Genomic DNA, 26,373 nt, shown 5'->3' with positions numbered 1-26,373 from the left:
CTCAGGTAGGTGGTACAGTAGGTGTGGGCCTGAAACCGCTAGGACCGTGAGTCTCTGTTTTAGTGTGCGCTATTTTTGCCCATTGCTTTAGCATGTGCCATCACAGCACCCACAGCATGCACTATATATCACTACTTATGCTGCTAGTATGTTACTGAGATTGAAAAGAAAAACATTACACATTATCTTTTTCATTTGTATTCTTTGCCTCCTCCAGGCACTGCCTGGTACTGTGTGCAGTACTAAAGCATTTGGGGGAGTAATGATGAGGGCTGTGCTGCTGCTAAGTGCATGTCTTAGATCTCACAGAGGAGCACAGTGAGATGCCACAGAGTATCACAGAGGAGCACAGTGAGATGCCACAGTGAATCACAGAGGAGCACAGTGAGATGCCACATCAAAGCTAGCAGGTGCAAAGTGAGATACATCCAATTAGAATTCTGAGTCGAGTAACTGCTCTCCTGACTTCTCCTATAACTACTCCCGGTTTCACCCACTGAAACCTTTCCATTGGACTGCGAGTTTTGACATGCAAAATTGGCGGAAAACAGAATGCAATTTGATGTGATAAAAATCAGGGTATTTGCCATATTCATTACTGTGTACAAATATCACTAAAAAAAATATAATCTAATTTGCATGAACTTTCCGCATCAAATGTCAATTTGACACCGTGGGGGTTATTCATTAAACTGCGATAGTGCTGATCAGCACTGAAACACCCATTGACTTCAATAAGAGTTTATGTGCGATAGTGCCCTGATCGGCACTATCGCAGTTTAATGAATAATCAACTATGAGTCAGTCACCTAGGTATGCAATATTGTGGTGGTTGTGAGAGAGACAGAGAAAGTCCACTGTAGTGTTCTCCCTCAATCCTTATACCCCCCCAAAACCTCCCTCCTTTACCTATTCAAGTGATTCTCTTTAAAACGACTTCACCTATTCCATTTGTGGTGAGAATCAAATCGTTTTTTGCATTTATAATTCTTCTTTGAAAAAATCTCGCCCCCAGTTAAACAGGTTCAGTCATGTTGTGTTATGTAAGGAGATAACCACATACTGCGTGGCATTGCGCAGCCAGAGTGTGCGTTCTCATTTGCACGACATTACCCAGAATTCCTGGCTGCAGTGGCAGCATGGTACACTGAGGGAATATGGGGAAAGGAATGGTTGTGGACTTGTCTGAGACGTGCGAATGTGCTCATAAGTGTTTTTTTTTAATTTGCTGTACAGCCAGAAACAAACAGCCACCTAAAACGCATTTTTTTCCTCCGGTTTAGACAGCGAGACAATTTTGCAATTTTACACTATTCTATCAATTTATTGAATAGGACCTATTGTCTCAAACAGTGATAGTTTGGTGCCTTTGTCTATAGTTGTTAAAAAGTGCAACATAGCATGACTCCGTTAGCATCAACTTATTGGCATAACGATCGTTTGGCGTGAAAGACATATAGCTTCTGCAATGTTTATTGCCTGGTCAATGTTTTAGATGCAAGGACTTAGAGAAGGCTGTGGGTCATCCAACCCTCAAACAATCCAAAAACACAAAACCAGGATATATACTGGGGCGGGATGAACTATCCACGGGAGAAGTTCGGCAGCGATATGGGTCAGATTGTTTGTTATTAGGGGGTAAATGTTTTAGGCTGCAGAACCAAGTCCTGAAAATGGGAAATGTTTCAGGAAGGAGTCCGAGTATTTATGAAAGTGGCTCTCATCTTCATACAACCACGTACGGCGTGGCTCTCATCTTCATACAACCACGTACGGCGTGGCGCTCACAACGATGCGGTTGTTTTATGCTTCTGTATCTTTATATAAATATTGGTCCCGGCGCTTTGCGTCTGTTGGACTCACCAGGTCTCCGTTGGATTCCTCCTCGTCTTCCTCGTCCATATCAGGGATAGAGAGCAGAGGCTTGGAAGTGCCCAGCAGCATGAACTCCCAGCACACAGGATCACCCAGGTCAAAGGTCATGTCCTGTGGGTATAACAAATCCCTTCCTGATTACCTCTGCCATCTACCATGTGCCTGACTACTTCCCAATGCCACCTTATCTCGCTTGTCTTCTGATCCCTATTATTGTTACCAAACCTCTTTTGCTACTCTCACCTCTCCACCACCTTACCAAACCACCTCTCCACCACCTTACCAAACCACCTCTCCTTTTATTTATTACTCAGGGGCTTCATACACCCACCAAGCAACCTCTACCACCCTTCTACCCCCTTATGAAAACCATTCCACGCATTGTGCATCCCTAATAATCATCCTATCCGGTCAACTCCACTTCCCACTTCTCGTCACATCCTCCATCATATAGCTACTGTCATTCCTGGCCGTCAACTTTAATCGTTCTTTCTCAACATCCCCCTTCTATCAAGGTCACCCACCATCTTTATCCACCTGCTAAAACATCTTGACACAACCACTGCACTCCTTAAATGTGAAGTCCCCTGTAACCAGCCGCTAAAGAACCTTTTGTAAAGCATTGAACAATCAATTTGGCTTCCTTAAACAATTCTAACCATGCTAAATGCAAAAGAAAAGCGGCTTCTTTTGTTTCTCTGGAAATTCATTACAAATCGGTATTTCTCAGAGGCCTCTGAATGAAGGAGGAGCGTTTGTCCGCCAAGTGTTTTCTTTACCATTAGCCCACACTGTTCTTACCAGAGAGCCAACAAAAAAGAGGGAGAGAGCGGGGGGTTTCTGGGCAAACTCTTGTTGAAAACAAGAATATCACAAAAAAAAAGGAATAGCCAGAAAAAACCCAAAGCACTCTAAATTCTCAGCTCGCCATGTTTCACGCGGCATAAGCAGCAACCAGCCTCGCACTGATGAGACCCAAAAGGTCAAAACAGCTGTCTGTGAGTAGAGTTACTGGCTCTGTACTTCTTAAACCCAGGCTCTCATGTAAAGCTGTGTAATGCGGCAGGCATAAGCTTATAGGGCACCATGTTAAATGGATAAGAAATAAAGAGTGACACACTGTGCTCATTTGCATGTCATTACCCAGAATCCCAGGCTGCAGTGGAAGCGCTGTTTGCTAAGAGATAATGGGGAAGTGCAGGGCTGCAGACCTGTCTGAGACATTTGGATTTTTATTTTATGTTTGCAAACTGATTTTAAAAAAAAGAATGAAAAAAATACTAAATAATGGCATTAATTACCCATATCCAACCTCTTAAACATGTTACTACCATTGATACACTTTTTCTCTCCAAGGCCGCGCGTATAGTGCCTGCGACGTGACGACAGCGACGCCGCCCAAAAACAAATGCACTGCCGCCGCCGCCGCCGACGGTGACAATGCGACGGAGATAATGCGATGGAGCGACGTTGATAATGCGATGGAGCGACGTTGTGTCGCAAATTTTCGTAGCTGGCAAAATTTGATTTTTCAAAGGCTGTCATCTCATGTGACAGCCCCTGAACCAATCAAATGCCAGTACGCCCGCGCCGCCGCCGCCGCCGCCGCCGCGAAGCAAAATATAACTTTTGCTAGTGACGACTGGTGACGTCACCTGTCGCGTCGCCCGTCGCGGGCACTATACGCGTGGCCTTAGACTGCGATAGTGCCAACTAGGTTACTATCACACAGACTCTCCTATATACTTCCTGATGAAAGTGCCCCGACCTGAACCACTACGATTTAATTAATAACCCTCTTAGATTCTAAGAGAGACAGTTCCTTTAACCACATCACACCATTTGTCCATTAACCCTTAAGCATGCTGAGCAATGCGTTTCTGACAGCAAAAGGGTCAACAAAATAGATTAAAATGAATGGCTTTCTTCCCTTCACACTATAGATCCACTAATGAAACCATTCTGTCCTTGTCTTCACTCTCCACCTGATCATTAGCAAGGACAATATTACTCGTCGCAGCCGTCAATGCCCTACCAAACCCCTTTTGCTCTAGATCAACTCCAACAAACACACACATTCTGACTAAGCCACTGCTTGAGCCACCTGTGCTGAAGCAGGGATATCCAGAAAACCTGACCTGTTGGTGGCCCTTGAGTATTGGAGTTGGCCACCGCTGCTCTAAGCAAACACCCTTCATTTTCAATCCTACCGATACCCACTCATCTGCCCATCCAGGGTCATCCAGGGTCATCACACCTTCCTACCCTCTCTGCCCTGCACATGCATCTCCTCCAAGGGACGGTACCTTGCAGGCGTTGCGACAGTCCTGCATGTTGGCCCAGTAGTTCTCATGATTCCACAGGTTCTCTATCCCCAGGAAGTGCTCATCTGTGGTTCCAAAGCTGTTGCCTGTTAGTGCGTCGATGAAGAAGTTCTCTGGAACCTCGCGCTTCCCAGACAGAACCAGAACCCAACAATGCACGCGAAGTCCGTATAGCGGATCCGGGCCAGGCTTATCTGCATCCTGTGGGCATGTAGGACAGCCATTACATACAACACGGTCTTCGTGCAAATGGGCAGCCATAGGAAAAAGGAATGAGCTACTGGTAATACTGCAACCTTTAGGCATACACAATACAGCTCAACCCCCTTATAACGCTGTGCTTGGGGTCCAAAGAATCACATCGCGTTATAAGCGGATCGCGTTAGAAATAATGTACAATTGTACGCATTGTACAATAAAGTATTTAAGATACCAATAATCGTGTGGTGAAGTATTCATAAATACAAAAATTTGGAGCCATGCTTGCACCGCGTTATAAGCGGATTCGCGTTGTAACGGATCGCGCTATAACGGGGTTGAGCTGTATTAGCCAGCTCAAACCCCACAATGTTATATATGTATATATTTCATTGCGTCAATTGGAATGCTACAGGGGGAGTGACCTTAAATATACAACAAAGAAGCACGAACACACATCCAATATGAGTGCAAAACTCAGGACAATCGGCCCCCCGCCGAGAGAAGCAATCCTGCCCTTATCACATCCTTTGTTCCCCCCCCAAATTGACTGGAATCTCCCCAATTTACCAGGGGCATAACCATGGCCCCCTCCCAAGTATCAGTGTTCCCTGACTGTCAGTACTTATAAAGACTGTGTTCCTCTGGAAAGGCTGTGTGTTACCGGTGTGGTACCGGTGTGGTACCTGCGTGGTACCTGCGTGGTACCTGCGTGGTACCGGGGGTCCTACGCCTGTGCGTCTGTCTTGACGCGAGCCTGTGTAAGTCTTTTTTTAAGATGTGTTCCCTCGCGGGAAAGAAAAACTTTTTGTTCCAGTACTCCGAAACTGAAACAAGGCAAGTTTGCATCGTCCAGATAGTGAGATTAGGTGTTCCCCATTAACCCCGTGGGCCGGTAACGTGTAGTTGTGTTGTTATGTACTGTGTGATTTCCTGTTAGCTCCGGCTAAATAAACTCTTGTTTATGAAATGCTTGTGTGGTGTCTGGGGATGCCACGTTCCCCGGTAGGCCGGTTAACCCTGATCGTGACAGAGCACTGCATGTGAGCTACATGTGAGCTACATGTGAGCTACATGTGAGCTACAGTGCAGTTAAACAGATGATTGTTATTATGTCCTGATATGTAAAACCATAGAATTCAAAGAGGGTGCACTTTCTTTTTCACACCACTGTATATATATATTTGTATACACAGAACATAGGTATAGATGTGTCAAATATGAAAAGGAAATTCCTACCCCCTTAGCTTACAATCTAAGGCTGTGGCCATAGTGAGGATGACGGTGCACGTAACAGCGCGAAGAAAATACAGTACCTCTATCCTGCTGCGCGCGCGAGGAAGCGCGACGGCGCAGCAGGATTTTGAGGAGACAAATCATTGTTTTTTTTGCGCGACAGCCGCGTCACATGAGTGGCTCAGCCAATGAGGGCGAACCAGCCTGGTGACGTAACGGTCACGCCTCCCAGTCGCGAGCGCATCTGAGTCCACAGATCGCTCAGGCGACAGGCGCACGCTACTCCTTGCGCTGCGTTCGCACTATGCCTTGAGTTTGATGGGAATAATTCAAACAATGGTAGGAATAAATATAAGTGCATAATGCGGTATTATTTTAAAATAAAGATGATTGTATTAGATCAGCGTCTGGCCTCAGTGATTGTGGGTGCGGGGAGAGGTTGCCATGAATCCCAAACTTTTGAAATGTTTCAATATGGCCCAAAGTTTGGCTTGCTGATGTCTCAGGATAAATGTATTGGAACAGGGCACCCCATGATTATTTGACGTTTCATGCCTGGAATGGCAAGGATAGTGTAATAGAAAATGCGTTGGCACTGATAGGTCTTCCAAAATAATAATGGTGGTTTATGGAAAAAAGAAAAAGACAGTTTTGGTTCACGCTGTGACCTTTACATTGATAAAGGTTCTGGGGCGGACCAAAACCTTGATTTTTGCAATAAATCGCCTTCGTCAATATGAAAGACCTATTAGTGCCAGTCCTGTTCTGTTATACTGGTGTCTCAGGATAGCCATAGCCCTCTATTGTGTGAATGCACAAACTGGAAAGGACAACAAGGGATTTAGCTGATTTCTTTTATTTTTTTGAGGAATTAGGCTTTGCTTCCCCTAATGAAATTTAGGGCCTAAACTAAGGGCTATGCAGAGGCAAGTGGTGGAGAAGGAGAAGGGGTGGGAGGTACTGCGGATCTGAAACAAGGCTGGCAAAGAGCACAGGTATGGAGTGGAATTCAGGGAAAGGTGATGCCTGTGCCCCTTCCCACATCATTAGCCTTTAGCCTCATAATTATTGGATGAAATGTCACTGGGGTTTGTGTTTGCCTTCCTCTGGATCAATATACTGTAAGTACGGATATAGGATAAAGTATTTGTCGTCTAAATTTAGCATAGGATGAACTTGATGGACGCACGTCTTTTTTCAATCTCATCTACTATGTAACTATGTAACTATATAATTACGCATCTTCATTCCTCGAACCAAATAGTCTAAAGCGAGCTGGATACGTTCAGTCCTAGAAAGCAACCACCAGGCCAAGTATTCATGCCAAAACATACCTAATCACCCTGTCTTAATAATAATTATAATTACAGCCAACATCATTGGTTAATGATGTGTTCATTCAAGAAATCTTGAAAACCTGGCCTGTTGGTATGTATGCATGTATATTTTTATTTACACAGTGCCAACAATGTACGCAGCCCTTTACAAACTAGAACACGGAATACAGGGGTTCTGTGGGTGTGGGGAGAAGGGATCATGAGTCCAGTCTACTGAAAGTCTTAATTCAGAAGGTGCCAGCCATGGCCTCAAGATTCCTGCAGTGTAAATCAGCCTTTTTTTTAAGCCTCCTATTGAGTGATACTTGTTACTGCTCACCGCCTGCCGTTGCTCCTCCTCCTCCTGCTGTTTTTGCAGCACCGCCAGGGTTTTCGCCTCTCTTTTGGCTTCCTGCTCCAGCTCAAACTTACTGACCAGCTGCCGGGGGGGCTTCACACTGTACTTCTTGGGGGGGTTAAGAGCGGGCTCCCCAGAGCTCTACGTGTAGGTTTGGGAGAGGGAGTGAGGTCCCAGGTTGCACCCAGATCCGGGAGGGAAAAAAAAATAAAAGAAGAAATATGACACTGCTGTTTATCAAATGTATTTATTTATTAAATGTTTTACCTGGAAATAATGAGTCACCTCTCGTTTTCGTGTGTGTCCTGGGCACAGAGTTATAATGATAATGCATCATTACACCTTTTATTTACAGACATTTCATGGACAGTTAGACACAATAGATGATTATGGACGTATGTAACAGTTACAGATAAGATTAAAATATGAGGCAGCTGAGATCTTAACATTTATGAAACTGGGGGCGGCTTTGAGAGTCTCTGGTAGGTTGTACCTGTCCTTTGGAGCATGAGAAACTGAGGAGCGATGTGTATTCAAATAAAGATAAATACATCTTCAAACTAAAGTTGCAACTACGGCCAAATAGAAAGGCTTTGGTGTCTATTCAATATGGTAGCAGGTAGACTAAGGCAGAGTTAGTCACTAGCATGAAAGCCTTTAAAAAGGATCTGCCAGATCAGAACCTAAAGCCAGGATTTACTAACCTTCAACATGGCTTACAGCACCACTGTCCCTCGTCCGCCGACATTGACTTGAATGGTAATTAAAGAGGGGTTACAGCGAGATAACATGTATTGAAGGTTATTAACTCTACCCCTGAGTGTTTAAATCAGTGGTGGGCAGCATAAGATAATTAGAGGAACACACCATCTAATGGGAGAAGCTCAAACATGGCCTCCGAGGGAACCTGGGGGTAAGGGGGGTGGGAGGCTTACAATCACATTTCTTGAGCAGGGGTGCTGACAAAGTCCAGGGATGAGCACAAGGATGTGCCTTTGTTGGCCCAAGAATTAGACCAGTAGAGAATCTAATTGGTTTCAATGGTAATAGCTTTCCTTGATAAATGTGGTGTTGTTTGGGAGACTTTGGCCTTTTTTAAGTCTTATGCAGCTGGGAGACTGTAATAAATATATCTCACAGACCCCTCTTAGTCGATCCAGATGACAGGGTCAGCAACCAACACAGTACTGAAATCGGCTACACTTCTGATAGCTGTCCCATCCCCGCAGACAAATATGGAGAACGGGCAGCGACCAATCACCACACGGATGCTAGGTGTTGAACCAATCACAGAACGAGGGCTTGTCTGTGTTGGCTAATCGGGGCAGGGGGCATGACGAAGAGGCCGAGGCAAGGAGGGCGGGAATTACGAACCAGCCAATGGGAACAGTGTCTACCTCCCCCTGTTCCCAAGGCCAGCTCGCTATCTCTTGATCAGATAGGTGCCTCTCTGGCTGGGCAGACAATGGTCCTGGTCATCAGACCAACGGCTCCCAATCAAGAGCACTGCCCATCCCCACCCTCCATTGTCCACAATCTCCTTGTGGGACCCTCTGCACCTGGATCCCTAGGTGTGCAGGCTGAGTTAGTGTATTACCAGTCTAGCATGCCCAGGGAACTCAGAACACAACGTTTAGACAATCAATATGTTACGTTTCACTGGTAATAAAGTTACAGGCAGTTTACATAGACATAATTAGCCAGATAAGCCTTGATAGGATGAATATACAGGGCTAGCCTGCATATCCATACAGACGATGGGGCAATAGCTTGGGCTTTACCTTTATCCAAAGAACCACATTGCCACGATCGTCACAATACGTATTAAAGGTCACAACACAAAACTCTTCCAAAGGCAGAAGAGGCCGCAGGCTGAGCCTATAAAGTTACATGCCCTTCTGATACAGAATGCCCATTGATTATGATGACGGTTCATTCAGGGACAGAAACATTGATTCATTATTTATATGCACTAATCATTAGAAGTATATCCATTCCTATACTTTTCTTTATTTACAGTTATTTCGACTGATGCTGGAAGGGTATGAGAATCTCCAATATGAATGCCTTCTGACTTTCTTTGCCTGTACCAACATGGCCCCCGAAGCAGGAAGTCAGCATCTTCCTGAGCCGATTGCTCTCACCTGCCTTGTCACTTTAAAAGGCTTCCATTACCCTCTCCTCCTTGCCTGTGCAAGGTACTCCTTGCCTAGTCACCCGCTGGAAGCCTCGTCTTGCCTGCCGCCGGACTACCTCACCCCTACGATTCTGCTTCTCTCCAGCCCTGACCTCGACCATCCTGCCTCTCTCCTGCCCTGACCCCGGAACAGTGACCACGACCATCCTGCCTCTCTCCTGCCCTGACCCCGGAACAGTGACCACGAACATCTTGCCTCTCTCCTGCCCTGACTCCGGAACCGGACTCCACTATTCTATTGCTTCAGGATTCAGTTCCCAGGAACGGGTCGGTCTCTACTCTCCACCTCTGCCTAGCGGGTCTGTCTCCTGGACAGTACACAGCAACATTCGCGGCCATAACAGATGGTGACTTACAGCAATGTTTCTACTACGTATTTATTATATTGTATCTTAACAGGTCCAAATAGCCATATTTACTATGCATTTTTCTGCCATAAGACACCTACTGGCACTGGAAGACATCTTCCAGCACATTGACTCGGGCGGTAACGTGTCTTCCTGCATCGGAAGGTGCTTTATGGCAGAAAACTGCTTAGTAAATTCGGACCTATATCGACATATTTATGCCCACTGACTCCCTAACTTACTTTTTCATATTGTTAACTTTTATTGCTTTCTCAACATATCATTTTTTTTAACGTCTCCCCTGCAGGAGGGGCCAGAAACACACTGACCCGCTAGCATTAAAAGGAATAATGATTTGATTTCAAAATGGGTTCAGCCATTTTTGCAGCTTGTTGTGTGTTGCTGGTTATTTGTATCAAGGTTTTGGATACACAGGTACAGAACGCACAAGGATCAGAGTCAGGGATTAGTGTCCATGGGCTTCTCACCTGCTCCGGCTTCTTGAGTAGGGGGCAGACATCTCGCGTCTCATCCATCAGACACATCTGCCGTGTTGCGTAACCACTGACACAATAGGCATCATACCCAGTACCCAGCAGCAGTGAGCACAGCAGTATGCTGAAGTCAAAGCAGTTCCCCTTTTGGTTCCCTAGGATGGTGCTAGGGGAGAAGAGGTTGAGAGGCTGCGGAGGGAGAGAAGGGGATGTTAGATGGGGAGAGAACAGGATGGTGAGAGATGGAAGATCAGAAGATCGGCCAATGAACTGATAGAAAAGTGAGAGGAGGGAAATAAAAGGATGGATACGTGAAAGAGTAGGTGAGATGGACAAGAAAGGGGATAAATATGTCAAAGGTGAGGGCGTTGTGGTTGAACAAATGTAAGGGTAGAAAGATCAAAGTAGGGAAAGCAAAGAATGGACAGGTGTGAAGGAGGGTGAGCAGAGAATAAAAAAGTGAGAGAGATGGAGAGGTATGGAGGCCAGAGGAAAGAGTTCAGAGTAATATAAACATGTGAGAGGTACGGAGGTCAAAGGAAAGAGAGCAGGGTGTGAACAGGCGAGAGGTGTGGACACCAGATGAAGGAGAACTGAGAATGCACAGGTGAGAGGTGTTGAGGTCAGACGAGCGAGAGCAGAGAATGAACAGGTGAGAGGTATGGAACATAAATGAAGCAGAACTAAGAATGGACAGGTGAGGTGTGGAGGCCAGAAGAAGGTGAGCAGAGAAGGAACAGGTCTGAGGAAGCCCTGAGTATGAAAAAGTAAGAGGTATGGATAGCAGAGGCAGGAAAGCAGAGACTGAACAAGTGAGACACATGAAGGTCAGATGTTTAGAGCATTGGGGGGTCACAGATAAGAGAACATTGCCCAGATAGACAAGGAGAGTATGCAGACAAGAAAGAATAGAGGACAGACATTTGTACAGAAAACCAAGAGGGAGACTATAGGATAGCCAGATAAGAAGGAGATGCAGAGCAGGGGGGCAGCAGGGGACATATAGATGATGGGAATAAAGAGATGCTTGAAAGGTACAATGGTGAGGGGTGAAGTTGAAGCAGACATGCACCAGAGTGATAGCATCTTACCGGCTCAAGTGGAGGGTGGAGGGGCTGCATGCACAAGTACTCTGACACGAAGCGGGCGCACTCATCCCAGTTATACAGCTCAGGATACGGAAGGAGTGTGGGGCGCAATGTGGTGCAGACAAACTTCTGTAGATACAGAATAAAGAGGCACATCACTGACTGTGCCACCTACCAGCACTTACACTCACAAGGGGTCTATGTATCAACAGAGAGAAACGTGCGTGTTGCCGCACTGCGCCGGTTTTTGGAGCAGGGTTACATCTCACGTAAGAACAGTTTCTTTTATCTGATGCAAAATATTACATTTACGCTGCTTCCTGGTTGGTTGTTTTTTTTTGTGTGTTTGTTGCAAATAAAAGTAAAAACGAATGGCGCACAGAGACGCGGAACGTGATACATCTCATTACAATGCGTGCAGGATGGAACTCCTCCTACCGACACTCCCAAAGTCACAAGCGTGGGCAGGCGGCAAAATCAGAGCAAAGTACTTTGATACATACAGTAGGTGCAGGATAAAAATGTCAATGTTCTGCACCCAAATTGCGTACGTGCAAAGATAATACACAGTACACAACCAAATAATGTGATAGCCCTGTCATCAGCGGCGGACTTCCCATTAGGTTGAGTAGGCTGTAGCTTAGAGCGGCAATTTTTTGTGGGGGAGGCAATGGTTTGGGGAGGCAATTTGTTTGTGTGTGCTTCTTACCTTTTCCATAGCCGACCCTCTGCTGTAGCGTTGCGTTGCCATGACAATGCAGTGTCACGTGCTGTGTGGTGTCCGTTGCTATGACAACGCAGCGTCACGTGCCATCTTGATGTTGTGTCAAACGATGCTACAGGGTCACATGACCCACGATGTCATTTGACGTGTGCGACGTCACGTCACATGACCCCGCGGCGTCATTTGACACCGCATTGTCATTTAGACAAGTCCTCAAGTTGGCAGAATCATGGCAAGTTGAGAGTTGCAGAGGCCTCACGCGATCCCCCGGCATTTTATTTTAATGCCTTGGGGAAGAGCGCGGCGCCCCCAAAACAAATCTCCGGCCCCCCAGTTTGCGCACCCCGCTTTGAAGTATATGGAAGGAAGCAGCCTAATTGTTTCCTTATGTTTTATTTTTGAATTTGCTGTAATAAATACATTAAATAACTGATAACTGCAAATGATGAGAAAATATTAACATTTTCATTTTAGGAGATCAAAGAAAATCTGTAAATTGGCCGGAAATAAATAATTACACGACCTGCATAAGCCATGCCTGGGTTATTAAACCAATGCATTTGCACTTCATTTGTCTATAAATAGGACATTTATTGATGATCCAAAAAGACTGCTCTGGCTAACAGCAAGCCAGAAGGACACCAAGGGGGGGTCTGCGAATAGAATCGTTTCCCTTTAGCCAGGCAGGTTACTGGATGTCTACTTGGTCTAGGTCATCGGCCAACTTTAATGACTGATCCCCTGTTACTCCCTATGATCCCTCCCCAAACATGGATTAATTCAGTATCACCTGGTTTAAGACCAATGCAGTCCCAGTATAAATAATATGCAATTAATTATTAATACATATTGAACGGACTTAGCTTAAGGAGAAGCTTCAGACAGTTCGTGTTTTTACAGCTTTCGTTCCAAATGTTAAAACAACAATGTCTGCATCTGTTCCCGTAATCTGTGGGGAAACGGTAATGCTATATTCTACTCCACAATTGTGCCTCCGTGCCCACTGTCCTAAACAAGGGTCGCTGGCTCACCTCCACACCGCATTCATTCTGGGGAGAGATGAAGAGAGGTTTGCGGTCTGGGTAGAGGTGAGTGTACTGACGCCAGAAGTTCTCAGACAGACGCAGCAGCATCTGCTCTTTGTGGGAGTTAGTTGTATAGGAGATGGGGAATCCCGTGAGGTCCAAGGGGAGCACATTGAATTCTCTGAAACTGGGAGAGAAGCATCCAGTGGTTAGAGAACAGAAAGATGATCGATGCGTTTAAGGTTTTATGCTGGCAGGCAGCAGAGAACTATAAAGGGTTGCTCTCGGGGTTTATAACAGATGAAAGGTTGGGTGATGCTCAACTGCTTTCTATCAAGGACTGTTTGTGACTCTGCAAACCTAAAGCAGGGAGAGGCTAAAGGGATGTCATAGTAGATTTTAAAGATGATCAGCGCACCTCGTTGAAAGGGAGGACAAGAGAAGGGAAAAAAGCACAATAGTGAAGCAAGTTCACAACATGTAATGTGCATAGGTTAGTGGTGAGATATGCACCACTAGCCACTAACCTATGCACATTACATGTTGTGAACTTGCTTCACTATTGTGCTTTTTTTCCTTCTCTTCTCTTGCCCTCCCTTTCAACGAGGTGCGCTGATCATCTTTAAAATCTACTATTGTTGAGAATCGGGAACAATTCTACTCTTCAAGCTACACCACACCATACACTATATACAAGTTTGGACTGCCTATAGTTAGAGCGCTTCCTTTTTTTGTTATAATTCTTAAAGAGGTGCCATGCAAATTCATTGAAGGGACATGTTTAAGTGATGCTCTGGAACGCTCTGCTACTGGGGCTGCATCAGAAAACATTTACTGTATGAGTAGAAGGGCCAGAAAAGTGCTGTAATGTCCTTTTTAGATACATTTCAAAAGTATTATAATTCAGTTACGAATTTACACGTCTGTGCTATATATTTCCATGACCTTATCTCAACCGTGGTTTCACTGTGAAACATTGTTGCTCGGATCATTGTAATGTAACGCTGAACGTTGCTACTTTCATATACGTTCCTACTTACATTATTCACATACGTCTTTCATATAGTCATGTTTCACGTGGGCCCTATGTCTGGGGCTCTTATGCCAGTATTATATATGGGTTGGTCAGACATTATTATCTCACTAGTGTGAGTTAGCGCACAAAATAACGTGTTAAATTACACGTGTTATCTCGTTAACCATTGTTTTCAATAACACTACTGACAAATAATGTGCCACCGTTAACGCAACACATTGTGCAAACGAGTACAACATCTGTAAGAATGTCCTTGTATCCTATATTATCTGTATGTGTATACTGTAAAGCAGGAGCGCCAATGCCAATCCTCAAGGGATACCAACAGGTTAGGATTTAAGGACATCCCTGGTCATCCCTCAGTCAAAATGAGTGAGCCACTGTGCTGAAGCAGGGATGTCCCTAATATCTGACCTGTTGTGGCCCTTTGGGACTGGAGTTGGCCAGCCCTGCTGTAAAGAACTGTGTACATTGTAGGATCTTCATAATAATAATGACTACTTACTCCTCGCTATCCACTTCTGTCACCTCGATATGGGACAGGTGTTCTTGTATCACTTGAAGCTCCTCCTGGGTCAATATGTCCTCTTCCTCCTCCCCCTCCTCCTCTTCCTCCTCAAACTTTTGTTCCCCATCTCTATCACTTTCCAGATATTCCATCTTTCCCAACTGCTTATCTGGAAAGGAAGCACACGGCATTAACGTGATCAAGCTATTTTGTCATGATTTTGGCGTGTTTGTGTCAGTCAGTGAAAGGTGATAAGGAAGAAGAGCAACAAAGGAAGGGTCACTTAAAACATATGCTCAATTGTGATAACAATCTGTATTCTCTGTACATATGAAATGAAAGCATCATGGGCCACATTTAATAAGTAGTGCTATATAAGACATTCCTGAAATAAGAAAATGTGGCCCTTTACGGCCTATTCACTTGAAATGCCTTTCTTCCAGCACAGGCGGAGTCTTCCAGCACAGGCGGTGTCTTCCAGCACAGGCTGAGTCTTCCAGCACAGGCGGTGTCTTCCAGCACAGGTGGTGTCTTCCAGCACATGCCATGTCTTCCAGCACAGGCGGTGTCTTCCAGCACAGGCGGTGTCTTCCACCACAGGCGGTGTCTTCCAGCATAGGCGGTGTCTTCCAGCACAGGAGGTGTCTTCCAGCACAGGCAGTGTCTTCCAGCACAGGCGATGTCTTCCAGCACAGGCAGTGTCTTCCAGCACAGGAGGTGTCTTCCAGCACAGGCGGTGTCTTCCACCACAGGCGGTGTCTTCCAGCATAGGCGGTGTCTTCCAGCACAGGAGGTGTCTTCCAGCACAGGCAGTGTCTTCCAGCACAGGCGATGTCTTCCAGCACAAGAGGTGTCTTCCAGCACAGGCGGTGTCTTCCAGCACATGCCATGTCTTCCAGCACAGGAGGTGTCTTCCAGCACAGGCGATGTCTTCCAGCACAGGCGGTGTCTTCCAGCACAGGCGGTGTCTTCCAGCACAGGCGGTGTCTTCCAGCACAGGCGGTGTCTTCCAGCACAGGAGGTGTCTTCCAGCACAGGCGGATTCTTCCAGCACAGGCGTTGTCTTCCAGCACATGCCGTGTCTTCCAGCACATGCCGTGTCTTCCACCACATGCCGTGTCTTCCACCACATGCCGTGTCTTCCACCACATGCCGTGTCTTCCAGCACAGGAGGAGTCTTCCAGCACAGGCGGTATCTTCCAGCACAGGCGGAGTCTTCATGCACAGGCGGTGTCTTCCACCACATGCCGTGTCTTCCACCACATGCCGTGTCTTCCAGCACAGGAGGTGTCTTCCAGCACAGGCGGTGTCTTCGAGCACAGGCGGAGACTCGAGCACAGACAGAGACTTCCAGCACAGGCGGAGTCTTCCAGCACAGGCGGAGACTTGCAGCACAGGCGATGTCTTCCAGCACAGGCGGAGTCTTCCAGCACAGGCGGAGACTTCCAGCACAGGCGGAGACTTCCAGCACAGGCGGAGACTTCCAGCACAGGCGGAGACTTCCAGCACAGGCGGAGTCTTCCAGCACAGGCGGAGACTTGCAGCACAGGCGATGTCTTCCAGCACAGGCGGAGACTTCCAGCACAGGCGGAGACTTCCAGCACAGGCGGAGACTTCCAGCACAGGCGGAGTCTTCCAGCACAGGCGGAGAGTCTTCCAGCACAGGCGGAGACTTCCAGCACAGGCGGAGACTTCCAGCACAGGAGGAGACTTCCAGCACAGGCGGTGTCTTCCAGCACAGGCAGAGAGTCTTCCAGCACAGGCGGAGTCTTCCAGCACAGGCGGAGTCTTCCAGCACAGGCGGAGTCTTCCAGCACAGGCGGTGTCTTCCAGCACAGGAGGAGTCTTCCAGCACAGGCGGTGTCTTCCAGCACAGGCGGTGTCTTCCAGCACAGGCGGAGTCTTCCAGCACATGCCATGTCTTCCAGCACAGGAGGAGTCTTCCAGCACAGGCGGTGTCTTCCAGCACAGGAGGTGTCTTCCAGCAAAGGCGGTGTCTTCCACCACATGCCATGTCTTCCAGCACAGGAGGTGTCTTCCAGCACAGGAGGTGTCTTCCAGCACAGGAGGAGTCTTCCAGCACAGGAGGTGTCTTCCAGCACAGGAGGTGTCTTCCAGCACAGGCGGAGTCTTCCAGCACAGGAGGTGTCTTCCACCACATGCCATGTCTTCCAGCACAGGAGATGTCTTCCAGCACAGGAGGTGTCTTCCACCACAGGAGGTGTCTTCCACCACAGGAGGTGTCTTCCACCACATGCCATGTCTTCCAGCACAGGCGGTGTCTTCCAGCACAGGAGGTGTCTTCCACCACATGCCATGTCTTCCAGCACAGGCGGTGTCTTCCAGCATAGGAGGTGTCTTCCAGCACAGGCGGTGTCTTCCAGCATAGGAGGTGTCTTCCAGCACAGGCGGTGTCTTCCAGCACAGGCGGTGTCTTCCAGCATAGGAGGTGTCTTCCAGCACAGGCGGTGTCTTCCAGCACAGGCGGTGTATTCCAGCACAGGCGGTGTCTTCCAGCACAGGCGGTGTCTTCCAGCATAGGAGGTGTCTTCCAGCACAGGCGGTGTCTTCCAGCACAGGCGGTGTCTTCCAGCACAGGCGATGTCTTCCAGCACAGGAGGAGTCTTCCAGCACAGGCGGTGTCTTCCAGCACAGGAGGTGTCTTCCAGCACAGGAGGAGTCTTCCAGCACAGGCGGTGTCTTCCAGCACAGACGGTGTCTTCCAGCACAGGAGGTGTCTTCCAGCACAGGCGGTGTCTTCCAGCACAGGCGATGTCTTCCAGCACAGGCGGAGTCTTCCAGCACAGGAGGTGTCTTCCAGCACAGGCGGAGTCTTCCAGCACAGGAGGTGTCTTCCAGCACAGGCGGAGTCTTCCAGCACAGGCGGAGTCTTCATGCACAGGAGATGTCTTCCAGCACAGGCAGAGTCTTCCAGCACAGGAGGAGTCTTCCAGCACATGCCATGTCTTCCAGCACAGGCGGTGTCTTCCAGCACAGGCGGTGTCTTCCAGCGCAGGCGGAGTCTTCCAGCACAGGAGGAGTCTTCCAGCACAGGCGGTGTCTTCCAGCACAGGCGGTGTCTTCCAGCACAGGCGATGTCTTCCAGCACAGGCGGTGTCTTCCAGCACAGGCGGTGTCTTCCAGCACAGGAGGTGTCTTTCAGCACAGGAGGTGTCTTCCACCACATGCCATGTCTTCCAGCACAGGCGGAGTCTTCCAGCACAGGAGGAGTCTTCCAGCACAGGAGGAGTCTTCCAGCACAGGAGAAGTCTTGCAGGACAGGCGGAGTCTTCCAGCACAGGAGGAGTCTTCCAGCACAGGAGGTGTCTTCCAGCACAGGCGGTGTCTTCCAGCACAGGCGGAGACTTCCAGTACATTGTGTGTTACGATATAAACAATGTTGCCAAGAGATAGTTTCAAGGCTAAAACAACTTCTGTGGAGGTAATCATACCACTGTTTCTCTATGGAAGTAGCTGTATGGTTGTAGCTCCGAAATGATCAGCACTCGCACTCCGTCTCGAACGCGTGACTGTCACGGGCGTGACGTCACTTTGCCAGTTTGGCCATCCAAGCCACAAGGTCACACCCTCAGCCCGGATAGGCAACCACAGGCGAGCCCACTGCGATTGGTCCACACGCAGCATCTGCACTGTGATTGGTCATGACTCCGTCTTTCATGCTATTCTATGGAGACGGGGAAACGACGTAAAGGGGAGCTGATCCGAGCTCCACAGACTGTCTGGGAGTTGGACTGTAAGCGGACTAAGTGGTGTGCCCCGAGGTTGCTCCGGAGCCCCTCCCAGAACAAGGTTCGGAGGCGATCCGAGCGGGAAATTGAAACTTTCTTTGTGCACTGGGACTTTTGCTTTGCTGGGTATCTCCGTGTGGCTTTGCCAGAGATACTGAGACTGAAGCTGGCGAGCGGGAGATTTAAAAGTGCTTTTGTGCAAACTGCATCCCCGAGGTCTGGGAGACCTGTGACCTCTATGGATGAGGAAGTACTCCTGGATAGGCTTACTGAAACGGCACCCAACACCTAGCTAGCTAGGATTCCCCCTCTGTTTGTGTAGTGTGATGTGTCTGCTGGCTCCGGCCAGAATGAATATCCTTTATCCTGTCTGGTGTCTTGGTCCCGGGGAATTGTCCTGGTTTCCCCTGACAGGCTTCACAATAAATTAATTTGCATTGTTATCCTGAGAAGTTTCTTTGTTATCACAGAAAGAGGCAGGGACCACAGGGTTAGGAAAATGAGAAGGAAGAAGCCAGGGACAGATGGAGAATGGGAAGGAAGGCATAGGGGGTAGAGAGGGAAGGTGACCATTTTCCACCCTCTTACCCCAATAGTCTCTCTACCCTCTCCCACTGGAAATAAAACGGCATGGGGGCTATTTATCAAAGTCTTCCGGCTGCAAAACTGGCACCAGATTTATTAAAGGACATTTTTTTTCTTGGATTTTCTTGATTGATGAATTTGGTGCATTGTATTTGCATATATATATAAACCATACAATACCGTTTGAAGCACGAGATCAGGAGACAGCACTCTGGTAAGTTTGATCACAAGTTTTTGTATTGAAAAAGACACATGTCTCCTGATCCCGTGCTTCAAACGGTATCGTATGGTTTATTATTGCTTTATGGGACAAGCACCGAATTTTTTCTACTTGCAAGTGGAGTGCCGGCTGCTTCTGTGGATTATATATATATATATATATATATATATATATATATATATATATATATATATATATCACATAAGCAATAACAGGCACTCTGAGCAGATATATCAGAAAAAACAGTGCATGCATCAGTAAAATCAAATAAACTCAATACTTCACCCCACCGGAGTATGAGGAAAGAGACACAGCACTGCTAGATGATGATCAAAAATAATATATTAAAGTCCAGTACTGGACTTCAATATACTGTTTTTGATCATCATCTAACAGTGCTGTGTCTCTTTCCTCATACTCCGGTGGGGTGTAGTGTTGATATATATACATACACGCGCGCACGCGCGCACACACACACACACACACACACACACACACACACACAGTTTTGTTCAAGCTCAGTGCCTTACATGTTGAAATCCTGTATGAACACATGTAATAACAAGCAGTATATTTAGCACTTATGCTGCCTACAATATATGACATTATTAGTTAATAACGTGGAGTCTGCATTACATATGAGATCACTGTGATCCATGCAGATATAAGCACACTGCAACAATGTGTCTCACTCTCACCTGCCTTTCCAGCTGGAAGTTACACTTGCCTGTGCATCCACTGTTGCCAAAGCAACCAAGCACCGGTAAAGGAAACTGTCGTCTGCCGCAAGGGTTCATGGGAGTTGTAGTTTTCATTTCCATCCTCAGTGCTGACAGAGGCAGATACACAGTAATGCAATGTTCTGATGCCCATATTACAAAAAAAATCACACACTGGTGCTAGTGTATGAAATAAGTCAGATTTTCTTGATTTGAAGCCTGTCTGGGTCGTTTATCAAAATCACCCAGTTGCAAAACCAGGACAGGAAAACACCCAAACATATTAATATTAATAATAATAATACAAAAGTGAAACAATGTGTTTTCTTTGATAAATCTGTTGCAATATTTTTTGCACTGGTTCTGCAAAATGGTGGCAAAAATTCTGCAACATTTTTTTAAGGGCGCTCGCTATTTGTTAGCGTCAGTGTCTCAAAGGGTTAGGCTGGGGCCATGGTACCGCAAATTGTTCGCTGAGCACACAGACTGCCTTAAGGCAGTGTTCGCGTCCATGCGGCGTGAGGGCGCGTGTGGAAGCGGGAGGGGGCGCGTGTGGAAGCGGGAGGGGGCGCAAGAAATCAGTGATAATAAAAGAGCGATATGGTATCTGTACCAACCCTTAATCCTAGACTGGGGACCACGCTCTGCGATTTTAACCCCTTCAGTACCCTATAGACGCACAGTGTACATCAGGAAAGGTGACACGCTGATGACATACGCTGTACACAATTGGGGTTTGCTCATTTTCTAAAGGGAACGTTTACCATCGAGAACTAAACGTTTCCTGTTGAAGTCTGCCAGGCAAACAGCTGTATATATAAGATCTTATCTGACCTTTAGGAAGGTCATTATCTTGATGGGATATAGCCTGTAAGTATAAGTTGGTAGATATGCGTTAGGGCAGGGGTAGCCAACTTCAGTCCCCAAGGGCTACCAACAGGTCTGGGTTTTCAGGACATCCCTGCTTCAGCACAAGTGGCTCAGTCGAAGACTGATTGAGCCATCTGTGTTGAAGCAGTGATATCCCGAAAACCTGATCTGTGCGTTGTCCCTGAGGACTGGAGTTGCTTACCCCTGAGTTAGGGTATGCAGCTCTTATATCCAGCCACTGAACTCTGGTGATAAAAAGGTTAATTGCATTCATTGGAAATGGCTTGAGTGCAGATCCTCTATTTAAGGGAAATTAGGGGAGGCATTTTGCAGCTTAGTTTAGAGCTCAAAAAGGTGAAGAACGGTGTTATCTATATGAGAGAATGGTGAGTTTTTATATCTATGGAAGTAAATGTGACCTGTGTCATTGAGGTGCCTAGAAAGTAGTGGTACTGTGCCTGATTTATAAAAAAAAATCTTAAACTCCTTAAGTAATGTGGCAAAGCTACTTGAAAGTGTTTCATTTCCCATTAGAAGCCTAATGACACTTTTACTGCTAGTGGACTTCAACATGTTGAAATTATGGTCTTTGTACCTGAAGAGTCCCTCCTTGTTTTTTTTTAAGTCTCCTGGCTGCAAAACTGGGGTGAAAAAACAGCACCAGATTTATCGATGGAAATATTTTTCCTTCATAGAACTGGTGCAGTTCTTTTTGGCCTTGTTTTGCAGGTGGAAGACTTTAATAAACAGATATAAACAGGCCCCAGGGCTTTTCCAGCAGCGGTACAATGAGATATTCCACAAACCCTCACCGTAACTGTAGATTTGTGGCAGTTTTGGCCACAGAAAGGGAAGGAGGGGGTCAGCGGTCCCAGTGTAGAAAGATGCCGGACTATTCACATCTCAGAACCTCATGGGTCAGTTGGACCCCTTCCCCTTAATTAATGGAGCCCTATGACCAACAATCAGCAACTCCCATGAAGTTCAGGTCATGGCTGGTCTAAGCAGCCCCCCTGTCGGGCTTGGTACTTTTTTTTTGTTGGATCAATTGACGCCAAATAGTGATTTATGGCATTATTGCAAAACGTAATAAGGGGTGTTTTGTGTATTCACAACTACAGTACTTTTTAGGTGAACCCGTGGGACACCGTTCTTGAACTGGGGATAAGCAAGAAATGTCACAATTAAGCAATTGTTTGGAATGGGGCTGAAACACTAACACATTTTTCCATTTGAAGCTAAATTGTTTTATTGTAGTTAATATATGAATGTGTTATCTTTCCTTGGGATTCCATTACCATTTCTCCTATGAAAAACACAACTGGTAGTGTGTAACTATGCAAAATTGATTGCTTTCTAGAAGTAAAGTATCTAACGGGATCAATGTTTGTGGGATTCAGTCATTTTGCTGCCCAGTTACATGAAATACAGATTCAGACCTGTAATGGTGAATACTTTGATGAAAATGATGTTCTTTAGGTGGCTCTGGGAAATCCTTCCTGTTGGTATCTGGCTACATTGGGATTATTGCTGCTGACACTTGTTTTCTCTGAAGAGATCCCTCAACCTAAAAGTAAGGAGCAACTGGGTGCGGGACGTTGGGATTCGTATTGTAATATTTAGACGCAGGTTCCATCTTTCTTTGACAATTTGTCTCGTCATGTTACACAAAATGTATATGTGCACTCCAGGGACCTAAATGTTTGGGTCTAAATCTTGGAAATTCATACATCTGGCAATTGTCCTGGAAATTATTCGTTAAGTAATTATTATTATTATTATTATTATTATTATTATTATATGCTTTCGACCAATGTGCAACCTGACCAGGTAACAAAAAGAGCAACAAACAGAATGTTTTTTTTTCTTCATTTTGATGTTACGTTTGGGAAAGTGTAATCTGACAACTTCCATTAAATGTGCTTTTATAAAGCGCTTTCCATCGATGTATAATATCCTGAGCTGGTAGCAAGAAGGGTGTCCCAGATACCGAGCATACTGGATGGACGCCTGTGGGTGTGGCACTGTATAGGGATAATTTAAGATGTGGTTGACTTGGACAAAAATGGTTCTTACAAATGATTTGTAGCAGACCAGGGAGTGCAGCACGTCGTATTGTCCCAGGGAGTGCAGCACGTCGTATTGTCCCAGGGAGTGCAGCACGTCGTATTGTCCCAGGGAGTGCAGCACGTCGTATTGTCCCAGGGAGTGCAGCACGTCGTATTGTCCCAGGGAGTGCAGCACGTCGTATTGTCCCAGGGAGTGCAGCACGTCGTATTGTCCCAGGGAGTGCAGCACGTCGTATTGTCCCAGGGAGTGCAGCACGTCGTATTGTCCCAGGGAGTGCAGCACGTCGTATTGTCCCGGGGAGTGCAGCACGTCGTATTGTCCCGGGGAGTGCAGCACGTCGTATTGTCCCGGGGAGTGCAGCACGTCGTATTGTCCCGGGGAGTGCAGCACGTCGTATTGTCCCGGGGAGTGCAGCACGTCGTATTGTCCCGGGGAGTGCAGCACGTCGTATTGTCCCGGGGAGTGCAGCACGTCGTATTGTCCCGGGGAGTGCAGCACGTCGTATTGTCCCAGGGAGTGCAGCACGTCGTATTGTCCCAGGGAGTGCAGCACGTCGTATTGTCCCAGGGAGTGCAGCACGTCGTATTGTCCCAGGGAGTGCAGCACGTCGTATTGTCCCAGGGAGTGCAGCACGTCGTATTGTCCCAGGGAGTGCAGCACGTCGTATTGTCCCAGGGAGTGCAGCACGTCGTATTGTCCCAGGGAGTGCAGCACGTCGTATTGTCCCAGGGAGTGCAGCACGTCGTATTGTCCCAGGGAGTGCAGCACGTCGTATTGTCCCGGGGAGTGCAGCACGTCGTATTGTCCCGGGGAGTGCAGCACGTCGTATTGTCCCGGGGAGTGCAGCACGTCGTATTGTCCCGGGGAGTGCAGCACGTCGTATTGTCCCGGGGAGTGCAGCACGTCGTATTGTCCCGGGGAGTGCAGCACGTCGTATTGTCCCGGGGAGTGCAGCACGTCGTATTGTCCCGGGGAGTGCAGCACGTCGTATTGTCCCAGGGAGTGCAGCGCTTGGTAGTGTCCCGGGGAGTGCAGCACGTCGTATTGTCCCGGGGAGTGCAGCGCTTGGTATTGTCCCGGGGAGTGCAGCACGTCGTATTGTCCCAGGGAGTGCAGCGCTTGGTAGTGTCCCGGGGAGTGCAGCACGTCGTATTGTCCCGGGGAGTGCAGCGCTTGGTAGTGTCCCGGGGAGCGCAGCGCTTGGTAGTGTCCCGGGGAGTGCAGCACGTCGTATTGTCCCGGGGAGTGCAGCGCTTGGTAGTGTCCCGGGGAGCGCAGCGCTTGGTATTGTCCCCGGGGAGCGCAGCGCTTGGTATTGTCCCGGGGAGCGCAGCGCGTCGTATTGTCCCGGGGAGCGCAGCGCTTGGTAGTGTCCCGGGGAGCGCAGCGCGTCGTATTGTCCCGGGGAGTGCAGCGCTTGGTAGTGTCCCGGGGAGCGCAGCGCTTGGTAGTGTCCCGGGGAGCGCAGCGCTTGGTATTGCCCCCGGGGAGCGCAGCGCTTGGTATTGCCCCCGGGGAGCGCAGCGCTTGGTATTGCCCCCGGGGAGCGCAGCGCTTGGTATTGCCCCCGGGGAGCGCAGCGCTTGGTATTGTCCCCGGGGAGCGCAGCGCTTGGTATTGTCCCGGGGAGCGCAGCGCTTGGTATTGTCCCGGGGAGCGCAGCGCTTGGTATTGTCCCCGGGAGCGCAGCGCTTGGTATTGTCCCGGGGAGCGCAGCGCTTGGTAGTGTCCCGGGGAGCGCAGCGCTTGGTAGTGTCCCGGGGAGCGCAGCGCTTGGTAGTGTCCCCGGGGAGTGCAGCGCTTGGTAGTGTCCCCGGGGAGCGCAGCGCTTGGTATTGTCCCCGGGGAGTGCAGCGCTTGGTATTGTCCCGGGGAGCGCAGCGCTTGGTAGTGTCCCGGGGAGCGCAGCGCTTGGTAGTGTCCCGGGGAGTGCAGCGCTTGGTAGTGTCCCCGGGGAGTGCAGCGCTTGGTAGTGTCCCGGGGAGTGCAGCGCTTGGTAGTGTCCCGGGGAGCGCAGCGCTTGGTATTGTCCCGGGGAGCGCAGCGCTTGGTATTGTCCCGGGGAGTGCAGCGCTTGGTATTGTCCCGGGGAGTGCAGCGCTTGGTAGTGTCCCCGGGGAGTGCAGCGCTTGGTAGTGTCCCGGGGAGTGCAGCGCTTGGTATTGTCCCCGGGGAGTGCAGCGCTTGGTATTGTCCCGGGGAGCGCAGCGCTTGGTATTGTCCCGGGGAGCGCAGCGCTTGGTATTGTCCCGGGGAGTGCAGCGCTTGGTATTGTCCCGGGGAGTGCAGCGCTTGGTAGTGTCCCGGGGAGTGCAGCGCTTGGTAGTGTCCCCGGGGAGTGCAGCGCTTGGTAGTGTCCCCGGGGAGTGCAGCGCTTGGTATTGTCCCCGGGGAGTGCAGCGCTTGGTATTGTCCCCGGGGAGCGCAGCGCTTGGTAGTGTCCCCGGGGAGTGCAGCGCTTGGTATTGTCCCCGGGGAGTGCAGCGCTTGGTATTGTCCCCGGGGAGTGCAGCGCTTGGTAGTGTCCCCGGGGAGTGCAGCGCTTGGTAGTGTCCCCGGGGAGTGCAGCGCTTGGTATTGTCCCGGGGAGTGCAGCACTTGGTATTGTCCCGGGGAGCGCAGCGCTTGGTAGTGTCCCGGGGAGCGCAGCGCTTGGTAGTGTCCCCGGGGAGGGCAGCGCTTGGTATTGTCCCGGGGAGGGCAGCGCTTGGTAGTGTCCCGGGGAGTGCAGCACTTGGTATTGTCCCGGGGAGCGCAGCGCTTGGTAGTGTCCCGGGGAGCGCAGCGCTTGGTAGTGTCCCGGGGAGCGCAGCGCTTGGTAGTGCCCCCGGGGAGCGCAGCGCTTGGTAGTGTCCCGGGGAGCGCAGCTCTTGGTATTGTCCCGGGGAGCGCAGCGCTTGGTAGTGCCCCCGGGGAGCGCAGCGCTTGGTAGTGTCCCGGGGAGCGCAGCTCTTGGTATTGTCCCGGGGAGTGCAGCGCTTGGTAGTGTCCCGGGGAGCGCAGCGCTTGGTAGTGTCCCGGGGAGTGCAGCGCTTGGTATTGTCCCCGGGGAGCGCAGCGCTTGGTATTGTCCCGGGGAGCGCAGCGCTTGGTATTGTCCCGGGGAGCGCAGCGCTTGGTATTGTCCCGGGGAGTGCAGCGCTTGGTATTGCCCCCGGGGAGCGCAGCGCTTGGTATTGTCCCGGGGAGCGCAGCGCTTGGTATTGTCCCGGGGAGCGCAGCGCTTGGTAGTGTCCCGGGGAGCGCAGCTCTTGGTATTGTCCCGGGGAGTGCAGCGCTTGGTAGTGTCCCGGGGAGTGCAGCGCTTGGTATTGTCCCGGGGAGCGCAGCGCTTGGTATTGTCCCCGGGGAGTGCAGCGCTTGGTATTGCCCCCGGGGAGCGCAGCGCTTGGTATTGTCCCGGGGAGCGCAGCGCTTGGTATTGTCCCGGGGAG

At 48.9% G+C, this 26,373-nt stretch overlaps 1 protein-coding gene across 4 annotated transcripts in view; it reads right to left on the bottom strand.

Moving 5' to 3' along the window:
- DRC7 (dynein regulatory complex subunit 7) overlaps positions 1-26,373 on the bottom strand; it is a 56,502-nt gene that overhangs the window by 13,480 nt on the left and 16,649 nt on the right. The window contains exons 1-8 of one of the 4 annotated variants that reach the window (XM_075576522.1): positions 19,979-20,059; positions 14,724-14,895; positions 13,189-13,369; positions 11,437-11,562; positions 10,340-10,534; positions 7,290-7,448; positions 4,182-4,400; positions 1,864-1,986 (exon numbers count right to left, since the gene is read on the bottom strand). In XM_075576522.1, the coding sequence (XP_075432637.1) occupies positions 1,864-1,986; positions 4,182-4,400; positions 7,290-7,448; positions 10,340-10,534; positions 11,437-11,562; positions 13,189-13,369; positions 14,724-14,878 (1,158 nt within the window). In that variant the 5' untranslated portion in view covers positions 14,879-14,895; positions 19,979-20,059. Of the gene's footprint in view, positions 1-1,863; positions 1,987-4,181; positions 4,401-7,289; positions 7,449-10,339; positions 10,535-11,436; positions 11,563-13,188; positions 13,370-14,723; positions 14,896-19,978; positions 20,060-26,373 lie in introns of those variants that run through there. The other 3 variants (XM_075576524.1, XM_075576523.1, XM_075576525.1) reach the window with 3 other exon arrangements.

The sequence above is a fragment of the Ascaphus truei genome, chromosome 19 (assembly GCF_040206685.1).
Source record: "Ascaphus truei isolate aAscTru1 chromosome 19, aAscTru1.hap1, whole genome shotgun sequence".
Lineage (NCBI taxonomy): Eukaryota > Metazoa > Chordata > Amphibia > Anura > Ascaphidae > Ascaphus > Ascaphus truei.
This window is presented reverse-complemented; position numbering and strand designations above follow the sequence as displayed.